The sequence below is a fragment of the Macrobrachium nipponense genome, chromosome 43 (assembly GCF_015104395.2).
Source record: "Macrobrachium nipponense isolate FS-2020 chromosome 43, ASM1510439v2, whole genome shotgun sequence".
In the NCBI taxonomy this organism is placed as follows: domain Eukaryota; kingdom Metazoa; phylum Arthropoda; class Malacostraca; order Decapoda; family Palaemonidae; genus Macrobrachium; species Macrobrachium nipponense.
Genome location: NC_061104.1, coordinates 40,365,050 through 40,386,997, shown reverse-complemented (window position 1 = coordinate 40,386,997; position 21,948 = coordinate 40,365,050). Strand labels below are relative to the sequence as shown.

General features: G+C 38.7%; 1 protein-coding gene across 9 annotated transcripts in view; it reads left to right on the top strand.

The window, feature by feature from the left end:
• The window catches only part of LOC135213686 (peripheral plasma membrane protein CASK-like), a 416,049-nt gene that overhangs the window by 96,302 nt on the left and 297,799 nt on the right, over positions 1-21,948 (top strand). For 6 of the 9 annotated variants that reach the window (XM_064247772.1, XM_064247768.1, XM_064247773.1 and 3 more), the window contains exon 1: positions 19,847-20,987. The exons of 1 other annotated variant lie outside the window; for it this stretch is intronic. In XM_064247772.1, the coding sequence (XP_064103842.1) occupies positions 20,634-20,987 (354 nt within the window). In that variant the 5' untranslated portion in view covers positions 19,847-20,633. Of the gene's footprint in view, positions 1-19,846; positions 20,988-21,948 lie in introns of those variants that run through there. 2 more of the 9 variants (XM_064247771.1, XM_064247774.1) reach the window with 2 other exon arrangements.

Sequence of the window (21,948 nt, the reverse complement as noted above, 5' to 3'; positions counted from 1 at the left end):
CAGAAATGATAGAGCCTCGAGCGATAACGTTTTGCTGAAAATATTGTCCATTATTAGACTGACAATGACTCAAATGTATTTAGTTGTGCTTGGCGGAAGGTCAGTTTCCCTGTAGGCGTTGTTACGTAAGGTTCTTTGCAGGCGTCCCGTAGGTCCTTAGCTGCAACCGTTATTTTTTTTTTTTTTACTGTACCTCTCTCTCTCTCTCTCTCTCTCTCCCTCTCTCTCTCTCTCTCTCTGTAATTTCTCTTTCTTGAATCTCTCTCTCTCCTCTCTCATCTCTCTCTCAGTCGTCTCTCTCTCTCATCTCTCTCTCTCTCTCTCTCTGTGCAATGTTTCCTTCCTCGAATTTTTTTGTTCTCTAATGGTCCCTTCCTTAAATTCTCTCTCTCTCTCTCTCTCTCTCTCTCTCTCTCTCTCTCTCTCTCTCTCTCTCTCTCTCTCTCTCTCTGTAATGCCCCCTCCCTGGAATTTTTGGTATCGGATATCGAAATGAAGAAGTCACGGACTTGAAGGCTGGCTGCTACTGTGTTATCGGAATTCCTCTATCCAACACGAAGGCTTCATTTGAGGATTATCGCTTCTCCCGAGTAGATTCGTATCAATCCGATAGATTGGGGGGGCTGATTTTTTCAAAGGGGAAGGGGCTGGGTGGGGGGACGAGAGGGAAGTGTCTTGTGTGTTGCTTGCTTGCTTGCTTCCAGTACTTGAATATTTCAGGTTGGCACTGTTTTATATATTATTTATATATATATATCTATATATATATACTTTATATATATTATATATATATATATATATATATATATATATATATAATATATATATATACACTTTTTTTCTCTCTCTCTCGCCGGGCTATTTATATATGTGATGTTGTTTCATGAAAGATGTTTATAGATTTATTTACATGTGTGTGTGTGTGTGTATATATATATATATATATATATATATATATATATATACTATATATATATATATATACATACTAACATACATCACATACATACATACATACATATATGAGGTGTCTATGCTGTTCGCATACACTCATGAGTACTTTGAACAATTGCCTTGAAAACCTGTACAGGTGTGTGTGTGTGCGTGCGTGTGTGTGTGGGGCTTGCTTACGTGTATGTGAACTGTCATGTATAATGTTGAAAATGAGCTTATTTTTGTAAGATTAATAAAAAAAATCGTAGATTGCAATTTATGAATATAAATCTGTGTTTTCCCCCAACTGGTGACGTCCGAAAAGGCCACCGGCCACTATACTTTTGCCGAAGCCGTTCTGTTTTAGGGGCGACCAACACAAACAGTGGCGTGTTCGCGTTACCTCATTTGCATAGGCAGGCCACGGGAGGTTATTTTGTTAAGTACCCCGCGGCTTAAAATGAAAGTTTTTGTGGGCCCTCTCCCTTATCCGAATGTGTTTACGTCCCTAATTTTGGGGAGCATAAAGTGTTCTCCATGGGGCCATTTCGACCCCGAATTGCGCAGCGCGAGAGTTTGTTTCTTAAATCTGAAACTGGCCGGAGCAAACTCGCTGTTGCTGATAAAAGGAAGTTCGGGAAGCAATGCCCCTTTTAAAGGGGGGAGGGCGCCTTGTTTAGATCTTTGAAGCGGGTGGTCCCACGAGATGACGGGGATATTAGCGGCGATAAGGACATATCTATCTACCTGGTCCCGCTGCTGCAGTGCGCTTTTATGAACGCTGTGGCTATATAGCAGATTCACATCAAGCGTGCATCTGATGTCTAGGCTAGTCCCTTACGACTCTCCTGATTGGCTGTTGATAAGTCAATCACAGGGTTGGAAACTCTCAGTCTCGAGAGAGAGTTCACATAGGCAGGATGTACGGTCCACCTCGCCTGACGTATCTCTCAGGAGAGGTGGACGTAGTACATCCTGCCTATGTGAACTCTCGAGAGAGACTGAGGAGAGTTCCCAGCCCTGTGATAAGCTTATCAATAACCAATCAGGAGCGTCGCAAGGGACTGGGCTAGGCATCAGATGCACGGCTGATGTGAATCTACTATAGTATACCGCTTATGTAATCTTGTTCCAGGGGGGGGGGGGGGGGGCCGGGGGGGGGGGGGGGGGGGGGGATTAGTTCCGTCAGTGCACCCCACGTTCTGCACAGTAGACATTATTGAAAGGTCTTTGCAGCTTCCCTTCGACCCCCTAGCTTCAACCTCTCTCTCTCTCTCTTTCTCTTTCTTCTATCTGACTGACTTGAGACTCTCTCTAAGAGTTGTCTCCCAGTGCAACTCTAGGTTTTTCCTACTGTCGATTTTCTTTTCAGCGCGGAATGACCTCGTGGGTCCCAGCGCTTGGTCTTTGGGCTAAATAAGACGTTTTATGCCATTTGGCTTGGCAGAGTCGAAGTGGTGTACAAGATGGTGTTAAGTCCTATCCACACTAGGAAACATTACAAACTGTTTTATTTTCTAGGGTGGACAGGCCTTTAGATATACACCAACGCCTCTCTTGCATCTGTCCGTACCTTTTAGAGCAGTGTATCTTAAACTGGGGTGCTAAAATCAATGTAGGGGCTGCTGGAAATGCTGTACAAATGAAAAATGAAAACTACCTCAAAATTAATAATTAATAATAATAATAAATAATAATAATAATATAAATAAAATAATATAATAATACTAATAATAATGATAATAATAATAATAATAATAATAATAATAATAATAATTAATAATAGCCCCGACACTATAAAATACCGCCATCGCCAGTTGAGAATTGCAGGAGCTGTGATAGACCAAAAAATAAAAACAATAATAATATTATTATTATTATTATTATTATTATTATTGTTGTTGTTGTTAATGTTGTTATTGTTAATGGTTAATGTATTTATCTTCTTGTAATCTATCTATCGTATCTATCTATCTATCTATCTATCTATCTATCTATCTATCTCATCTATCTATATATCTATCTATCTATCTATTTATCTATCTATCTATATATATATATATATATATATAGATATATATATATATATATAATATATATATATATATAATCCCAGTAACCAGATACACAGGGGTATTAGACTTCGAAGCCTCACTACAGGTGGGGATGCACTGAGGTCGAAAAAGGTTAATTAAAGAGACACCTTTTTTAAGTGCGCTACTACGAGCTGGCAAACGGTCAGTGTTCTGCACGAGCTTTCTCTCTCTCTCTCTGGTACATAACATGAGACTCGACGTCGCGTGCATTACCCTCCGTTACGACGAGTCGTACTCGATCGAGTCGTCCTCGATCATAACATGTTACGACGTGTGCATATGTGCCGCTGCTCTGGCTGGCTGGCTGCGTTCGTCCGGATCGATCCCTTTTCCATTTTTCCCCAAAAATTGGAAGGATAATTCGATTTCACGTTTCGCGTTACGCAATTAAGCTCTTATCTGCATTTATATTTGTTTTCAGATCATGACTTTTCATGGATGCCAGGGGGGGCGGGGGGAGAGGAGGATTTTAGATTTTGTGTATTTTTGTCTCGTTCATATTATTATTATTATTATTATTATTATTATTATTATTATTATTATTATTATTATTATTATTATTATTATTATTATTTCAGCAACGAAAACCTATTCATATGGAACAAGCACACCAAAGGAACCAATGGCTTGAAATTCAAGTTTCCAAGGAATAATGTTGGTTTCAACCTTCCACCGCTAAAGACCTCCCCAACACTGCAGCAGTGACTGATCGCGATACGGAGCCAGTGATTGGAAGAAAGAAGGGCGGGGAAAGGATTTGACTGATTCATCTGCCCAATCCCCATGGGTAGAATCATAATCATCTGCCAGTTATCTCTCTCTCTCTCTCTCTCTCTCTCTGCAAGGCTCTATAGTCCAGTTATTTCTCTCTTGCTCTGTGGGCAAGACGCTCTGTGTGTGTGTGTGTGTGTCTGTGTGTTTGGACAAGGCTCTATCGTCCAGTTACTTTCTCTCTCTCTCTCTCTCTCTCTCTCTCTCTCTCTCTCTCTCTCTCTCTCTCTCTCTGTGAGCAGGGCTCTGCCGTCCAGGAGAAGAGGTCATTTGTCTTGATTGCCAATAGAAGTTTTATCGAAGGAGATGTTGTGTGCTCCCGTGCTTGGACAATAGCGAGCTGGATACACAGGGTGGGAACACCCGCAGTAGGGCGTGTTGAGGGGTGGATGGGCCGGGGGCGATTGATGAAGCAGAATTCGGGGATTGAGATAAAGAGATTGATGATAGAAAAAGCCCCGCGGATGAAAATAAGCCGCGGGTGAGAAATTCTTGGGAGGAGGAGAGATTGATGATGGAGCATACTGTTCGGAGACACCGACGTTCATAGAAAGGGAAATTGATGGCGGAGAAAGCGCCCCCCCCCCTCGAAGTTTTCTTAGATATGAACCCCGCCCCCCACCCGCCTCCCCCCCCCGATGCCCCCCCCCCCCTCCCCCAACTGATTAAAGGATCAAGAGTTAGGAAGAAGGCCTAGCAGAACTTTGGAACTTGATCGTGTCGTATTAATTCAATTTTGAGTCTTAGTTTTTTTTTTTCTCCGGTATCTGGAGACCAGTGAGATGGAAGTATTTTGATTGTGTGATTAAGTATGTATATATATATATATATATATATATATATATATATATATATATAGTATATATATATATATATATACACATACGTATATACATACATGTTTATATGTGTATATATGCATGTGCATATATATATATATATATATATATATATATATTATATATATATATATATATATATATATATATATATATATATATATATATATAGACAATTTGGGGTTCATGGAAAGGCATTCTGTTTACATCCTTTCTTTTAAAAGGCCGACGTTTCGTATCGCTTGATACATTTTCCGGGCTGAAAAAGCGATTAGGGTAAACAATGCTTGTATACGTAATGTAAGGATTATATACAACATTTACTTATGTACACCATATCTGCATCTAAAACAACGAAGAGAGAACATTCAATCAGGGGAGACAAGACACCCAGGCACATTGGTAATTGGTCACACAAACCAAACTGACAGGAGGACGAAAAATGAGAAAAGATGCACAAACAAGGAACAAAAAACAAATTAGGCGATGAACACCAGGTGGTTGAGAGTAAGAACAGTCAGTTTAATCATTATGGATTCGATGGTAGTTAGTTCCTCGCGACTTCGTGCTCTTCCCACTGTACTGAAGTCTTTAGTGTCTATATGAGTTTTACATGTTTTACTACGATTCCTCATATTCGACTCATAGGAATTTGAGAGGCGGCTTCCCGTTCTCTAACTGATTCCTTGATGAGAAGAGATTCAGATCTTCAGCAATCTCTTGGTACCTACATCCGACGTATGTACCCAGATTACATCTGGGGCAGGTATATTTATAAAGTGCATTGGATGTAAAGGGCTAATCTTATCCTTAGAATGGAATAGGTCTCCAATAGTTCGGGATCCTCGAGTAATTGAAAAAAATAATTACCAGCAATATAAAATTCGTAAGTATTCCCACATTCTGCCGCCATCAGGAACGTGCCAAGCTGCCTAGTCAGAATGTACTATGTTTACGAAAGCTTATCATTTTCTTCCTTCTCTTGCAAACGGTTACCGAGAATCGGGCACCGCACCTCATTAGGACCTCGGGAGCCGCAGAATCAAGAAGTCCGGTTCCTCGTCCCGAAATTTAGTGGTGCTTGGGTTCCTCAAGAAGAATTCCAGTCTTAATTGTGCCGCGGAAATTATTCGGGGGGACTGAAAGGGCGACCCTTATGCAAATGAGCTCTTGAGGGAAAAATGGCTTTTTAATTTATACTCTTATTTATGCATTTCTTCCGCGATTCTCCTGCAACCAAAAACTCCCGCAAATTATTTATTTTTAAAATCCATTTTTAGCTCCCTGTTTAATTGAATAGCATAAATGCACTCCAAATCTCTCTCTCTCTCTCTCTCTCTCTCTCTCTCTCTCTCTCTCTCATAGGAAAAGCACTAGAAACGCTTTTTCGGTAAAAAGTGGTTAAGGAAATATATGTATATAATCGTCGAGAGTTGCTATGACTCTCTCTCTCTCTCTCTCTCTCTCTCTCTCTCTCTCTCTCTCTCTCTCTCTCTCTGATATGAAGGTGAAGATAGTTGAAATAGGTCTGCGAGTAACAGGAGACCCATTTGCAGAGTCTAACCAATTCACAGGTAACTACACTAGAATGCGCAGATTGTAATGTCCTCTGGTTATAATTGACTCAGATCCCATATAGAAAAAACTATTGATGCGTTGATGCCGGATTTATTCGTACTGGTTTCTCTTTTCTCCTCCTTCCCCCCTTTCAAGAACTGTATTTTATTTGTTTATTTTTTCATGTATATATATATATATATATATATATATATATATATATATATATATATATATATATATATATATATATATATTTCTTTTTTTACTAGCTTCACCTTACATCTCACTTTTCCGTTTCGTCCTCTTCGACGTGGGTCTGGATAACTGTTGTTCAGTTTTCAGTTCTCTTTCGTCTTCGTTAATTTCAGCCTCCTCCTCCTCCTCCTCGCCCTCTTCTCCATTTTCTTCGTGTGTCTACTCCTCATCTCCGCCCACTTCCGGAACGAAAACGGGAAGAGAGGAAGGGCGTCATTATGCCATCGCAAATGAGGAAAGGAGGTCCCACGCGTTCAATATTGAAGACTCTGTAATTTTCCCTTTTGTTCTGACGACTTCCGATGTTCAAGGCGACTCCCCCCCGGGGGTGTTGGGGGCGGGGGCGGGGATGGTTTGCAGGATGGAGGTGGGTTCGTACCGTACAGTGGGCATCACATGGCACGCCACGCAGCGAACAGTACTATGGATTTTTTTATTTTATTTTATTATATTTGCTACGTCTCTTCTGCCATCCCAGTCTCTGCATTTTGCTTTTCATCCTTTGTGTCTCTCTCCCCCATTTTGGCTGTCCAATTTTATACTACAATTACTTCGCTCCGCATTCACCTTGGAGACCCACAGACCTCTGCCAAAGGTCCCTCATCTAGTCCAGATTTCCCCCCCCCCCTCCCCCCAATTTCTAACCCGTCACGAAACCCAACGGTGGTGACTTTTCTCATAAAATTCGGGACAAGTGTTTTTGTCCTCTTGCTGCCAAACAAACCGTACCGGAGATGATAATGTTCAGAAGACGACGAACGTCTTCATAATGATATTAGTTCTTCACGGAGAGCGAAGTTCCAGAAAATAGTGATGGTTAGAGTAGGACAGTGTCATAGAAGCTGCATGTTCAGAGGAGAACAGTGTCATAACAGCTGAAATGTTCAGAGAAGAACAAAAGTACAAAGCGCCATGACAAAAGAGTAATATTGGGAGAATGAGTCATTAGGGTTCAGATAAGAACAAACGTGTTTAAATTTATGATGATATAGTCATAAGCCTTATATATATATATATATATATATATATATATATATATATATATATATATATATATATATATTATATATATATATATATATATATATAAATATATATATTTTTATATATATTATATATATAATATATGTATATATGAATAACTTGATCACGAAGTATATAAAACGTGATGCTATGTATAAATTAAAGGTTTTTTTTGCCACGAAGGAAAAAAAATAGAAAAAACGAGTTGGCCGAGTACTTTCGGTCCTATTCGGACCCTTGACCGAAAGTACTCGGCCAACTCGTTTTTTCATTTTTTTCCTTCGTGGCAAAAAAACCTTTATTTATATGTATATATATATATGTATATGTAGTATATATATGTATGTATATATATATGTATATATATTTGTATATATATATGTATATATATATATATATATATAATATATATATATATATATATATATATAGATACTATATGTCTAATAATCCCCAAAGATCAAAGGATACGTGAACGTCCTGTATCCCCTTGCTTTCTTCGACAGTGAAGTGTGAAGTAAAACGCACTACTAGCGTTCAAAGTATCTCTCTCTCTCTCTCTCTCTCTCTCTCTCTCTCTCTCTCTCTCTCTCTCTCTCTCTCTTCTTTCTGGGAAGAGAGCGCATCTCTCGCACGGTTTCTCTCACTCATTCTCTAAAGTGAGGCATCTCATTCTCTGTCATTCTGGGAAGAGAGCAAATCTCTCTATATGGTTTCTCTCTCTCTCTCTCCTCTCTCTCTCTCTCTCTCTCTCTCTCATATGTTTTCGTAATGTTCTGGAAGATCATTGAAGTGAAATCCAAATGTTTACCTGCTCTTCATTTCTATTTGTCGTCGAGGTATAGACCCCGCGGCAGCTTCCCTTTAGTCCATCTTCATTTGTACATAACCCCCTACCCATATTCCCCCTCCCCCATCCCCTATCTAGTATCACTGCCTTATGGTAGAAGGGAGTAGTCTACTGCACCTGATATACCAAGATACGGCCTGTGTTCCGTAAATGAAAGTAATTACAGTAGATGCCTACTTACCATTGTAATTTTCGCACGTAATGCATACAAATGATGACATTACCACCTTTCTTAGAGCTTCAAGTGTTAATTAAGTCCCTCGAGCGAGTGAGTAAACACAGTGCCATGAGTGCCATGAATAGCCTTTGTTCTAGTGTGGCATTAACCTTTGAATAGCATACATAGATTTTGCGTTGTTAATTATATGTATAGCTATGAGCTAACCATCCAATCCCCTGCCTACCCTGCCACCACCCGAGGCGGACAGACAGGTTTGCATGCGGAGGTTATATGTCTCCCCTACCCTCCCAATCCTTTGCCTACCCTGCCACCACCCGGGGCTCACAAAACAGATTTCCAGAAGGAGGGTGGATGTCTTCCCTACCCTCCCAATCCCCTACCTACCCCGCCCTGTCCCAGGACGGACAAACGGGTTTGCAGGAGAAGGGTGGATCTCTCATCGATCCCCTGCCTACCCTGCCCCACCCTGGGCGGACAAACAGGTTTGCAGGAGGGAGGGTGGATTTCTTTCCTACCGTCCCAATCCCCTGTCTACCCTGCCCCCACATGGAGCGGACAAACAGGTTTGCAGGAGGGAGGGTGGATGTCTCCCGATGACCTGCTTACCCACGCTCCCACCCCGGGCAATTAACCGGTTTGCCGTTTTTTACTGTATTTTTATTTTTTTCTACTTTTTTCAATTTTGCGATTCACTTCGCCCTCATATTTCATAACGTGGAAACTTCTCCCAAGTTAAAAAACGAAGATTAATAATGCAGATACTCTTATGAAAAACGGGCGCTTTCAGGAATAGCGAACTAAATTTTTGAGGAAATTTGGGGCCGCCAGTGTTGGTAACATTCTGTTTCTTGAGGTTCGTGGCAGAATAGCAATGTACTCAGAGGTTTCGGTTTTTTGCAAGAGAGTACTATTCATATATGTGTGTGTGTATAACTGAATCACGAAAAATTTGGAACGTGATGAATATATGTATGAATAAGGGTAAAAGCCACGAAGGAAAGCAAAGCGAAGGAGTGCTGTTAGGAGGCCTTCCGACTCAATGTCCTTTACTTAGCAGACATTGAGTCGAAAGGCCTCCTAGCAGTACTCCTTCATTTCACATTCGTTCGTGGCTTTTGCCTTTATATATATATATATATATATATATATATATATAATATTATAATTTACTACTGTGTCAATTGCAGTCAGAATCCTAATGCATGGATTATTCGTCTTCTGATTTTAGCCCTGAAGATGGGATTAGTATCCCGAAACGTTAGGTGATAGAAATATTTGAAGTTATATATATATATATATATATATATATGAAGATAAAATGCCCATATACATAACTTTGCAACCATATATTTCTAGCGCTTCCTTCTATGCCTGAGATATATGGTTGTTCAAGTAGTGTTTTATAGACCTTTTATCCTGATATTACGATTGTATTACAGTAAAAGACATTAAAAAATACATGAATGGAAATTATTTCTCATATTAATAACTGCTGGCGCAAGGTATAGCTCACCCTGATACTACTACTATTACAACTACTGCTACGTGCGTTATCAAGAGCGAAATTAGTGTTGCCTGCCGGTCTAAGGAGGCCGTTTTAAGCAAAATTCCCGCCTGGAATTGATGGCGCGTGAATCCTTCATCCCTGACGCTGCAACCACCATCACCACCACCACCAGCGGGACGGGACGGGTTGGCAAAACCAGGAAAGCAGATGGGCCTCCATTTTTCGCACTCGCGGCTTTTTTTGATGCTCAATCACCTTCATTTTTGGAGGTTTGAATGAGACGCAGCGCTGCCTCATTCCGGTGGGAGAGGGAGACTTTGTATGTCTCTCGCTTGTTAAGCTCGTGAATGGCAAATTTGCCCGGGAGGTAATCCTCTGACGGATGGTGGCATTTGAGAGAGAGAGAGAGAGAGAGAGAGAGAGAGAGAGAGAGAGAGAGAATGCTTGCGTGCGTAATGTGAGTGTGTTGGAAGCCACTGACGAATGGGGGCATTTGGGAGGAGAGAGAGAGAGAGAGAGAGAGAGAGAGAGAGTGCTTACGTGCGTTTTGTGTAAGTCTTTGAAGCCACTGATAAATAGTGGCATTTTAGAGAGAGAGAGAGAGAGAGAATGCTTGCGTGCGTATTGTGAGTGTGTTGGAAGCCACTGATGAATAGTGGCATTTGGGGAGAGAGAGAGAGAGAGAGAGAGAGAGAGCGTGCGTTTTGTGTAAGTGTTGGAAGCTGATAAATAGTAGCATTTGAGAGAGAGAGGAGAGAGAGAGAGAGAGTGCTTGCGGCGTGCGAATTGAGTGTTGGAAGCCACTGACGAATGGTGACATTTGGGAAAAGGGCCTTGTGTGTGTGTGTGTGTGTGAGAGAGAGAGAGAGAGAGAGAGTGAGAGTGAGTGCGTGCTTGCGTGCCTTTTGCGTGCTTTCGGACTGTTGCCGTCGATTCGTTGCAATCTCACGCTTGGCATCCCGGCATTAGAAGTAAATTGAATGGAAGTTCGTTGTCGAACGCGTCGATGGATGGATGGGGCCTGTTGCTGAATGAGGGAATGAATTGATCAGTACCGACCAATTACAACTGGATTGGCGGTTGTCTGTCTGATACCGAGATAAGTGAGGCATTGTTTTGGGCTTTAGTTGGTGGTGGTCCGTTGTTGCCCAATTAAAAAACGCGAACCGTTTTGGTCTAGATTTGCCGTCCTGAGCTTGAAGCGATGGCCTCATTAATCGAGCTTCTAAAATGAAGAGACGATAATCTCTGAAAGTAGAGGGACTTTTTCTCTGCTTGAATAAGGATATGAACTGTCATTGTATTCATAATGAACTGACGTGCGATTGCTAATTCTTTTATCTTTAAAGGGTAATGCAGCGATGGTGTCAATTACAAAGAAATATGAATGAAAAACGATGCGATTCTTCAAAATTCAGAGGGAAACGAACTTTGCTTGCAGGTTTCGAAATCAGGTACAAATATGAAACTTTTAATTTTTGACATTGCTGTAGAGACGGGTTGTTAAATCAGATATGTTATAGCAAGAAAATGTGTGCGGATAAGTCAGATGTTTGTGGTACTAGAGATCTTTTCAGATCATTTAAACGTAATATAAGAGCGTTTGATGTAAAGAGTCTGTTGCAGTGAGGATTTGAAACTTGCACCATGCTATAGAAGTCAACAGAGATTATTGACAATATTTTCAGGATGAAGATCAGAAGTCGTAGGTTATTCATAGCCAACGTGAAAAGTTGTAAATTATGTCTGTTTGAACATAGGAAGCTGAAACCTATTTAGACTTTGCATTTTGTAATACATATGTATAATCAATTCAAGTTGTTTTAATGAATTTTTATAGTCACATTGTTACAAATTTCTGTAGCTAATGTAAGAAGTTATGAAGTGAACATGTGAAGTTCCAATAAATGTTTATAACCAATTATAATATATATATATATATATATAGATATAATATATATATATATATATATGTGTGTGTGTGTGTGTGTGTGTGTGTGTGTGTTATGGGTGGTGTACTATATATCATATATATATAGTATATATATATATATATAATATATGTATATATATATATATATGTATATATAATATATATTATATATATATATATATATATATATATATATATAGATATATATATATACACACACACACACACACACGGGATGCATAGGGCCTCAATGAATTCACGCCATATGTCTCTTTCCTGTGTCATCTCCCTGAGCTCAACCAATTCTGAGTTCCAACCTATAACTATTTATATTTATATTTATACATATATATATATATATATAGATATATATATATATATATATATATTATATATACATATATGTGTGTATACTTTAAAAAATCACTGTAGAAGCAATTGACTTCATTGTACAAGCGAATCCACAGGCAAAAGGACAGGCAGGCAAAATGTCAGTACCAGGCGCTTTCTCCTGTTTATTCAGGCATCGTCGGGGCACTAATAAACGATGCCCAAATAAACAGGAGAAGGCGCAGGGTACTGATCTTTTGCCTGTCATTTTCATGTGGTATCCGCTTATATATATATATATATATATATATATATATATATATATATATATATATATATATATATATATATATTATATATATATAATATATATATATATATATTTATTTATTTATTTATTTATATTATATATATGAACAAATGAACATTTCACCTCCATATGTATTGCTTCCTATCCCCCGCCCATTTGCATATTAAAGTCTCGCTCCGTTGAATTTTATGATGGGGGAAATGGGAGGTCGTCACAGCAGGCTATCCTATATATTTTCAGCTATTTTTTCGACTTCATTTCCGTACTCTGTTTTTTTCAGGTAGTTATTCAGGCACTCCTTTCTTTTGTATTATTTGTTTTAGACATTCCATGGATTTACGTTTTTGGGGCCAGCTTAGAAATTTTCGACCTTCACGAGGCTGCTGTCCGTATTGTATAGGTCGTTTTTGGCCTCAGTTCATTTCGTATAAATGTTGTTATTTATATATTTATACCTTTTCTGTTTATATATTTATACCTTTTCTGTTGGAAAAGCGTAGACTGGTCCCATATGGCATCTGTTTCCTTTTACACAAAATATGTACGAATGAATATTAGAATACATTTATGAACTTCGTTGGGCAACTTAGCCAGAGAGTTGTAAGTTTGTAAAGAAAAAAAAAGTCGCAGAAGAACTCTAGTTTTCTGTATAGCATATAATGCTCTGTGAGCCGCGACCCATGAAACTTTCAGCCACGGCCCGGAGATGGCCTGTCCTTTAACGTTGCCAGACGCAGGATCCATGGATAACTTTAACCTTAAATGAAGTCAAGGCTACTGAGGCTAGAGTGCTGGAATTTTGTATGTCTGACGATTATAGGGTGGATGATCAACGTACCATTTCGCAGCACTCTAGCCTCAGTAGTTTTTAAGATCTCTGAGTGGGCGGACAGACAAACCCATCTCTCATTCATTTTTTTTTACAGAAAACTGGAAAGTATGGATTTAACGAGAATGTAACATTATTTTCTGGCAATAAACCGCTGGGTTTTGGGAGATATGGTTAATAGACCATTTTTTAGGCCAAGAAGGTAGCGGTCTCTGAACGCGGGTTTTATAAAGATCAGGATTAAACACTTTGAGTCTTCCGGAGAACGTTCGTGTCTTGTCTTCTCCGTCTACATGTGTGTCTGTCTGCCTGTGAGCGCTTGCGAGCTGTCTGGAGAGACTGGAGTCTTCAGTCCGTATAAATGATCAACTTTCCCCGGATTTGGCTGCTGTTCCAGTCTCGTTACTCGTTTTTTTTCTTTTTTATTATTTTCCTGCGTTTAAGCTCCTTTGCTATCATAATGGAGCCTTGTTCCTGGAAGGCGAAAGTCGTCGAACCCTTGTGTTTTGTTAAGTACAGAAGAGGCGCTTAGGATTATAATATATAATATATATATATATTATATATATATATATATATATATATATATATATATATATATATTATTTGGAGCTACAAATGTCCTTTGATATCTAATTCGCTCTACCTCGGCAATTTATATATTCTCATATATGTAAACCGAAGAGGACAATAGTAGTTCGAATAATTTATGTGAATCACGGTGATGTGATAGTTATTCATTAAATATATATAATATATATATATATATATTATATATTATATATATATATATATATATATGCAAATATACGTATATAAATATATATAAGAAGTTTTTCGTGTACATTTGTTGTTGCTGTTATTGCAATAATCATTACCTAAGCAAACCTTTGCTACTGATAATGATTTATTGTAAAGAAAACCATGTGCCACCTTCCCCCCCCCTCCCCCACCCCCACCCCCTTTAAATCTGCCACTGAGGAGATTAGCTTATTCGCCATTCCTCCTCCGGTTGATTGTATATTATGAGTATAAGAGCGAGGAGAATTTTTTGGCCCAGAAATCATTTCGTCCGACGAACTTGAAACATTCCACATTTCACGACGGTTTTCGTCTTGAACTCATTAGCAGCGGCGGTGAAGATTTTGGCCTCCTCCTCCTCCTCCTTCTTCTCTCGTCCGCTAATCGACGAAATAGGTAGTCGGGTGGTTATTTTTTTTTTTTTTTTTTTTTTTTTTTTTTTTTTTTTTTTTGTTTTTTTTTTTTTTTTTTTTTTTTTTTTTTTTTTTTTTTTTTATGCTGGGGCCCGGGGGGGCCCGGGGTAGAGTGGTTTTGGGTACATCGTTCATTTTTACAATTTACTAAAAATTTATAAATAATTCTTGACAGACAGAAGACTGAATATATTTTAGCTGGTTTAGAGAGAGGGAGAGAGAGAGAGAGATTGTATTTTTAAGCGACAGGTTTTGATACTTAGATATAATACGTTTAGTGGGGGGTGGAGAGAGAAGAGAGACGGAGAGAGAGACAGAGACGAGAGAGAGACGGAGAGAGAGAGAGAGAGTAGGTCTGCCTTTTCGTGAGCGGTAAGTTAAAAATTAAGAAGAAATTTGGGATATTTTTTCTTCCACATTTTCAGATAGCTGGTTGATTTACATGTAAACCCAGCGTTTGCTTTTTAAATGCAAGATAAGATGTAAGCAAACCTTAACTACTTAAGTAAGGCGTAATACACTGACAAAAAGTTCTGCTCACTGTCGCTGGTAGATCCCCCCCCTACACCCCACCCCCCTTCACACCCACCCAACGTTTGCTGGGGTATAGAAAAAGGGTGTTGAGCTAACTTCACCGTGTAAGAATTGCTATGGTATACCTATGGCTGTTGATCAACTATATAGTATAATGTATGTATGTATTTATAGATGTATGTTTATATATTTACATATATTTATATATAATATATTTACGTATGCTATACGTAAATATGTAGCATGTTTTTAAGGGCACTACGGATATGCAGTCCGGAATTCCTAGACTCCGAGAATTGTAAAATTTATGACGTAGGAAATAGGTTAAAATACCCAAAGTTTTTAATTGACAAATCTTTGCAGAAAGCTAGAAATATTTTTTATTATTCCACTAACAATAGGGAGCCTTTTGTGAGAGAAAATATCTTAACCACTGCCATATAATGTCAATCTTTCTTTTATTCAGAAATTACTGAAAAAAACTTTCAAGATAAATGTGGTATATCAAAAATTCAGGAACACTTCAAAATATCATTGTGCGTAATTCCCCAAAAACAAATAGTGGCTGCATTTACACGATTCCTTGTGCTGGCTGTAATTACAACTACCTTGGTCAGACTGGTAAAGAACTAGATTACCGTCTTAAACAACACCGTTACGCAGTTAGAACAGGTCAATCGACGAGTGCTTTATTTGTACACATGAATGATTTTAACCATAGTATAGACTGGAAAAATGCATCTGAAGTGGAATTATTTGTAAACCATATTGTAAAAAGAAACATAATTGAATCTGCATTTATTAAGCATTTTAACGATCAACTAATGAATCTGAGTTCAGGTCTTTTTAAATTAGATAGTTACCTTGTTTATAAAATTGTAGGGAAAATACAATGTCACCTTTAGCAACAGCCTGTTATTACTAACTGCAGTTTCAGTTCTGAAGCACTTTTAAAGTATTCTTACTTGTTTGGTAGTGACAATTTGTAATGATAATTTGCTTGTTAATGGCTTTGATCTTTGTTCTGTAAAATTTTCTTGTTTATGTTTCTATTTTATTTATTTTACTTTGTACCCCGAAGAAGTGTACGCAATACACGAAAGCGCTTGGTACCTGGTCTTTGATTCTTCACCTTTCATGTGGGTATTTACGTACATATTTGTCACGTGCTGTTTGGTGACTTATTGCTGATGCTATATATGTGTATATGAATATATGTACATTTGTGTATATATATATATGCTACACACTTAATACGTACATACGTATATACATACATACTTACATACAATATTAGCCGCGCGCGCGCGCCCGTTCCTCATCAGAATTCCCGTTTGTAGCCTCGTCCCATTAAGCGTCTGTTGAAAAATATCGTTATCTCATTCGCTCCAAGAATGAAGGGGGGACTTGGAAAAAAAAAAAAAAGTAATGGGAGCCATAGCAGAATACAGGCCCCTCGGAAAGACTGCTAATTTAGTCCCTGTTGCCGTATCTTCTTCTTTATCACTTTCTCTCTTCTTCAGGCTATTCAGTGGCTCTTCTCTCTCTCTCTCTCTCTCTCTCTCTCTCTCTCTCTCCAGAACGTGAGTCGGGTCATGAAACGGCCTCCTCTCCTGATGAAGGTTAATTTTTGTACTCCTTCAATTTGCATTTTCAAGAACAGTGCTCTGTAAGCTGCGGCAAAGGGTTGCTTTTGGCCCCGAGGACGTCTGGGGCTGGGCGGGGGGGGGGGGTCGTAGATAAGGTAATAGTACGCTAGGTAGCCACCTTAAACCAACCCCGCCCCCAAAAAAAAAATGATGACTTTCAAGAAAGAAAAATTCGAGATTAGCTAAAAGGAATTAACTTTTTTTCTTATTTCGAGATGGGAAATGGTGCAACTAAATTTCTGGATGTGGAAACAGGGAACAACAGAATTTCGAGATGTGAAAAAAAGGGAACAATTGATTTCGAGATGTGAAACCAGGAACTACAAAACCTCGAGGTGTGATAGCAGGGAACAAAAGATTTCGAGATGTGAAAACAGGGAACAAAAGATTTCGAGATGTGAAAACAAGGAACAATTAATCTCTAGATGTGAAAGCAGGGAACAAATAACTTCGAGATGTGAAAACAAGGAAGCAACAAAATCTCGAGATGTGAAAACTGGGAACAAAAAACTTGGAGACGTGAAAACGGAACATCCCAGAGTCAGAGGGACGGCTGATCGGAGATAAGAAATATCTTGAAAAAAATCTCTTGTCCGGAATGAAGGCGGAAAAGGGTTTCGTCAGTATTTCCCAACAAAAAATGGGAATTACTCTTAAATATGACATCAGAGGGGAATGAGTCGTTGCCGATGGGGAGAACTGAGGTCCTGCCTAATTTGTTTCGGAAAGTGGGATTAGATTTTTTTGCTTCTTGGTCCTCTGGTGGGTGTTAACGAAAGCAAACTTTTTGTACAAAAAACACATTACAAATTTTACAGTTAAAACTCTTATTTCATTTGGATGGAGTTCTCTGGAAGCCTGTGGTGTACGTAGTGTCCAGATTTCACAGTGTATTAATTAAAGGCGTGATTTGACTCCAGCTTATTCGCACCGCGTGCTAAAGTCTGTGGTCAAATAGCGCATTATTTCACCAACTCAAATTAAAATAGAATTAAAATTAAAATTTTATAGTTAAAACTCTTATGTCATTTTGGTGGAGTACTGTGGAAGCTTCTGGTGTACGTGGTGTCCGAAATTCACAGTGTTTTAAAACAAGGCGTGATCTGACTTCCAGCTTATTCGAGCCGCGTGCTGAGATCTAAGGTCAAATAACGTATTGTCTCACCAACGCAAATTACAATAAATAACTATATTAGAAAGAATTTTTTCTGTTCTGTATAACATGCACATTATTTATATTTTACATATTCATTCTAATAAATAAATCACAAATATCCTCACCGAAATTTCCTGTATCTTTAACTAAATGCGAAACACCTTTTTGAGACATTTTTAGGCTTTTCCATAGAGCTTTCCTACCCCCAAAACAACAACAACAACAAAATAGTTTGTAGGCTTACTCCCGAGTAAGCGACTAGAAAAATATTCTGTTTTGATATTGATTGTCACGTCTCATTGTATTTTCATTCTTATACGCTTATCATGCAAGACGAAAGAAATCATCATTGTTACAGAATATAGATATTCATTATCAATCCTATATGCGAATACTACTCGATATATAACTACAAAACTTTTCAGAACCGCCTATAAAGAGCAACGCAGGGCGCACCGTAGACGTTTGTTTATTCTGGAGAAATAAACTGGTTTACATCTCCGTGTCGCGGTATAGTTACTAATTCGTTAAAAACGTTTCAGTTTCATCTGCTGCTAAAAACTAACAAGTAAAGAATACGGCAAATCGAGTTTTCTGTACAGCGTATAATGCTGCATGAAACTCTCAGCCGCGGATCATGAAACTTTCAGCCACGGCCCGATGGTAGCCTGTGTTGTTGGCATCTATAGCGGTGCCAGACGCACGATCATGTATAATTTTAACCTTAAAACAATAAATACTGATGCTAGAGGGTTGCAATTCGCTACGTTTGATGATTGGAGGGTGGATGATCGACATAGCAATTTGCAGCCCTCTAGCCTCAGGAGTTGTAAAGATCTGAGGGCGGACAGAAAAAGCGAGGACGGACGGACAAAGCCATTTCAATTGTTTTCTTTTTAAGGAAAACGAATCATAAAAACGTAAAATAAACTAGTGTGCCTTGTTTTTCAAGTCGTTTGTGATCCATGTTTTTCTAAGCGATGCTATCTTTTGGTTTACTTTTTTTTTTTTTTTTTTTGAAAAACGTCTGTCAGAGAACTTTCTATTTTTGTACTTTTCCAATTAAAGGTAGAAGGAAATGAAAATAGTATACTCTTTGTAAAGTCCAGTCTGCAATTTGATGAACTATATAAAGATAACATGAAAAAATCTGTATATTTGAAATTCTCTCTCTCTCTCTCTCTCTCTCTCTCTCTCTCTCTCTCTCTCTCTCTCTCTCTCTCTCTTTGTAATCCCAGGATAGCGATTAAATGATAAAAGAGGGGAGAATGCTTTCGGACTATACGTAAAAGGTTTAAGCTTACATTTCCGGTGACTATTGACTGATAGGATTTATTTTATTCAGTTGGCTAATTTGCACTTTAAACTTTCAATTTTGGTCAAATGGAATGAGAGATTTGCGTAGTCTCCAAATAACAACATTTTCATTTTTATTGATAATCAGTGATACCAGACAGACATACCTTTGTACACAAATGCAATGTAGCCCGTTTCAAAACACACACATATATTTTATATAGATATGCTCGAGTGTATATACGTATATTCACGTATTTATATATGTTGATAAATTACTCGTGCATTTATGTATACCTAATAAAAGGAGCCCATAAAGACGTCAAAATATAGAAAGTAAGTACTATATTTCAGCAGAGACTGCTGTCTCTCTCTCCAAGTAAGTAATTACTTATACCTGAGGAGAGCTACAGCAGTCTCTGAATTATAGTAGTTACTTTCTATATTTTGGCGTTTTTATGGGCTCCTTTTATTAGATCGAATTCTGTTGTAAATGAACATTTTTACCATTCATATTTGTATATACATATACGTCCTTGAATTTAAACATCTGTAACGTAGTTGTCGTAATATATTTCAGTAACCTCTTGAGGAATTATACAAAGTTTCAAATCGGCAGAGTAAAGAATACTCAGGACACCGTCAGATTATGAGAGGAATGACGGAAGTCTCGAAGTTTGGTGAATAGATTGAATGCGAAGGAAGTCGGCAATCGAGAAATCACCGAAGACCAACTTGAAAAGATGTATTGATTAAATTAAGGCAGTTCAGGAAAATAATAAAAATAATAATAATTCCGTGCGAGAAAAAAAAATTATATCCTGACTTAGTGTTCATGTGTCTTGAATATCTTTTATGAATTTGTTTCTCAAGGTCATTTTTTCTATAGATTTCTGTTCCGTCATGAGCGTTCTTTGTTTTGTTTTTTACTCGTGATTTTGTGAGTATTTAAAGCACTCGTAGTTGGTTTTAGTTATTGTGTTTAACCAATCAAAGCGAAAGTGTTTTTGGTAATTTAAACCACTCGTGGTTGATTTTAGTTATCGTGTTTAACCAATCAAAGCGAGTGATTTGGGGAATATAAATCACTCGTGGTTGATTTTAGCTATCGTGTTAACCAATCAAAGCGAAAGGGATCTCGGGGCTTTAATGAACGTAACGTCGTATTATATGACTTAAATGCATTGTGGTCCTTTCTGAAGCGTCATAGATTTTGAATGCTTGGACACTCGTAGCTCCTGGCGGAGGGAGGCGAGACAGTCACCAGAATCCTCCTCCATCCACATCTATGGTGCCCCTAGGATCCCTCGGTTCCGCTCCTTCGTCAGGCAGATGGTGGTGTCCCTGCACCCGGTCACTCATGCAACATGACGCCCTGTCCCGCTCACAACTCCTCTAGCGGGCTCTGGAGGGCCCGCCTAAGGGAAGCAGAAGCCCTACCGTCCAGCAGTCGTCGTCACCACCACTTACGGATTCCCTCCGAAGTCGAGCTGCTCTTGCTGGAGACGCTCGGTGTCCTCGCCCGTGACCCCGTCGTGTCCTCCGGAAAGTTCAGAGACGTTGCTCGACGACTGGGGTTTCGGAACGCCTCCGCCCTGTGGGACTCGTGCTCCCTGGGGAAGTCCCGCGCGTCCCAGGGCCCCACCGAGTGTCCCGGTGGTGCTGTGATTCCTTCTTCGCGATCCGATAAGCTCCAGGCCCTGGTAGTCATGCTTTGCTACGTAAGTACTCGGGTTATATTAGTGTTCAAAAATTCCATATTTCACATTTCCTAGAACGATATCCCATGTTGTTTATCTATTTCGTTTTTATTTTAGTTTATTTACTTTTCATCAACAATTGTACGAATCGTCCAGAGTAGTATGTTCATCATCAGTGGTTTTTTTTTTTTTTTTTTTTTTTTTTTTTTTTTATTATTATTTCAAGAAATGTCACAGTGTTGTGGTAAGTAAGTAATCCGCTCTTATTCGTCAGTTATTTATCATCGTCTTTGTGTGCACATTTGCTACAGCAACGTTAGTTTCATGTATTTTTTACACGATTGGTAAACTAGTATTATGTTGTGGTGCTGTAGAAGTTATCTTGATGTATTTTAGACAATGTTTTGCAAATAAGTATCGCGTTTCTTCGTGCTACCAAATCACTCATTAGTTTATAGTTCTTTTGATTTTTATTGTCGAATTTTCTAGACCTGTTTGTTTTCCTTGATGTTTTTTGGATGTTTGAAACAAGTTCCATACAGTGAAAACTATTACAGTGATTTTATCTGTTCGAAACTACTATAGTAGATTCACATCAACTGTACATCTGATGTCTAGGCCAGCCCCTTACGACGCTCCTGATTGGCTGTTGATAAGCCAATCACAGAGCTGGAAACTCTCAGTCTCTCGAGAGAGTTCACATAGGCAGCATGTACGTTGAACCTCTCCTGAGGGATACTTTTGAGAGCCGTATCCCTCAGGAGAGGTGGAACATACATCCTGCCTGTGTGAATTCTCTCGAGAGACTGAGAGTTTCCAACTTTTTATATTGTTCTTCAACGGTTATGTGTGACAAATGTTATGCGTAATATGTCCACCATTAATAGTGATTTTAGGGGCACTTGGAAGAATTATGTTTGTTTGTTAGACTTTTTCAGCAGAGACTTCTACTAAATAGTTATTATTTTCTCCATGTTATATG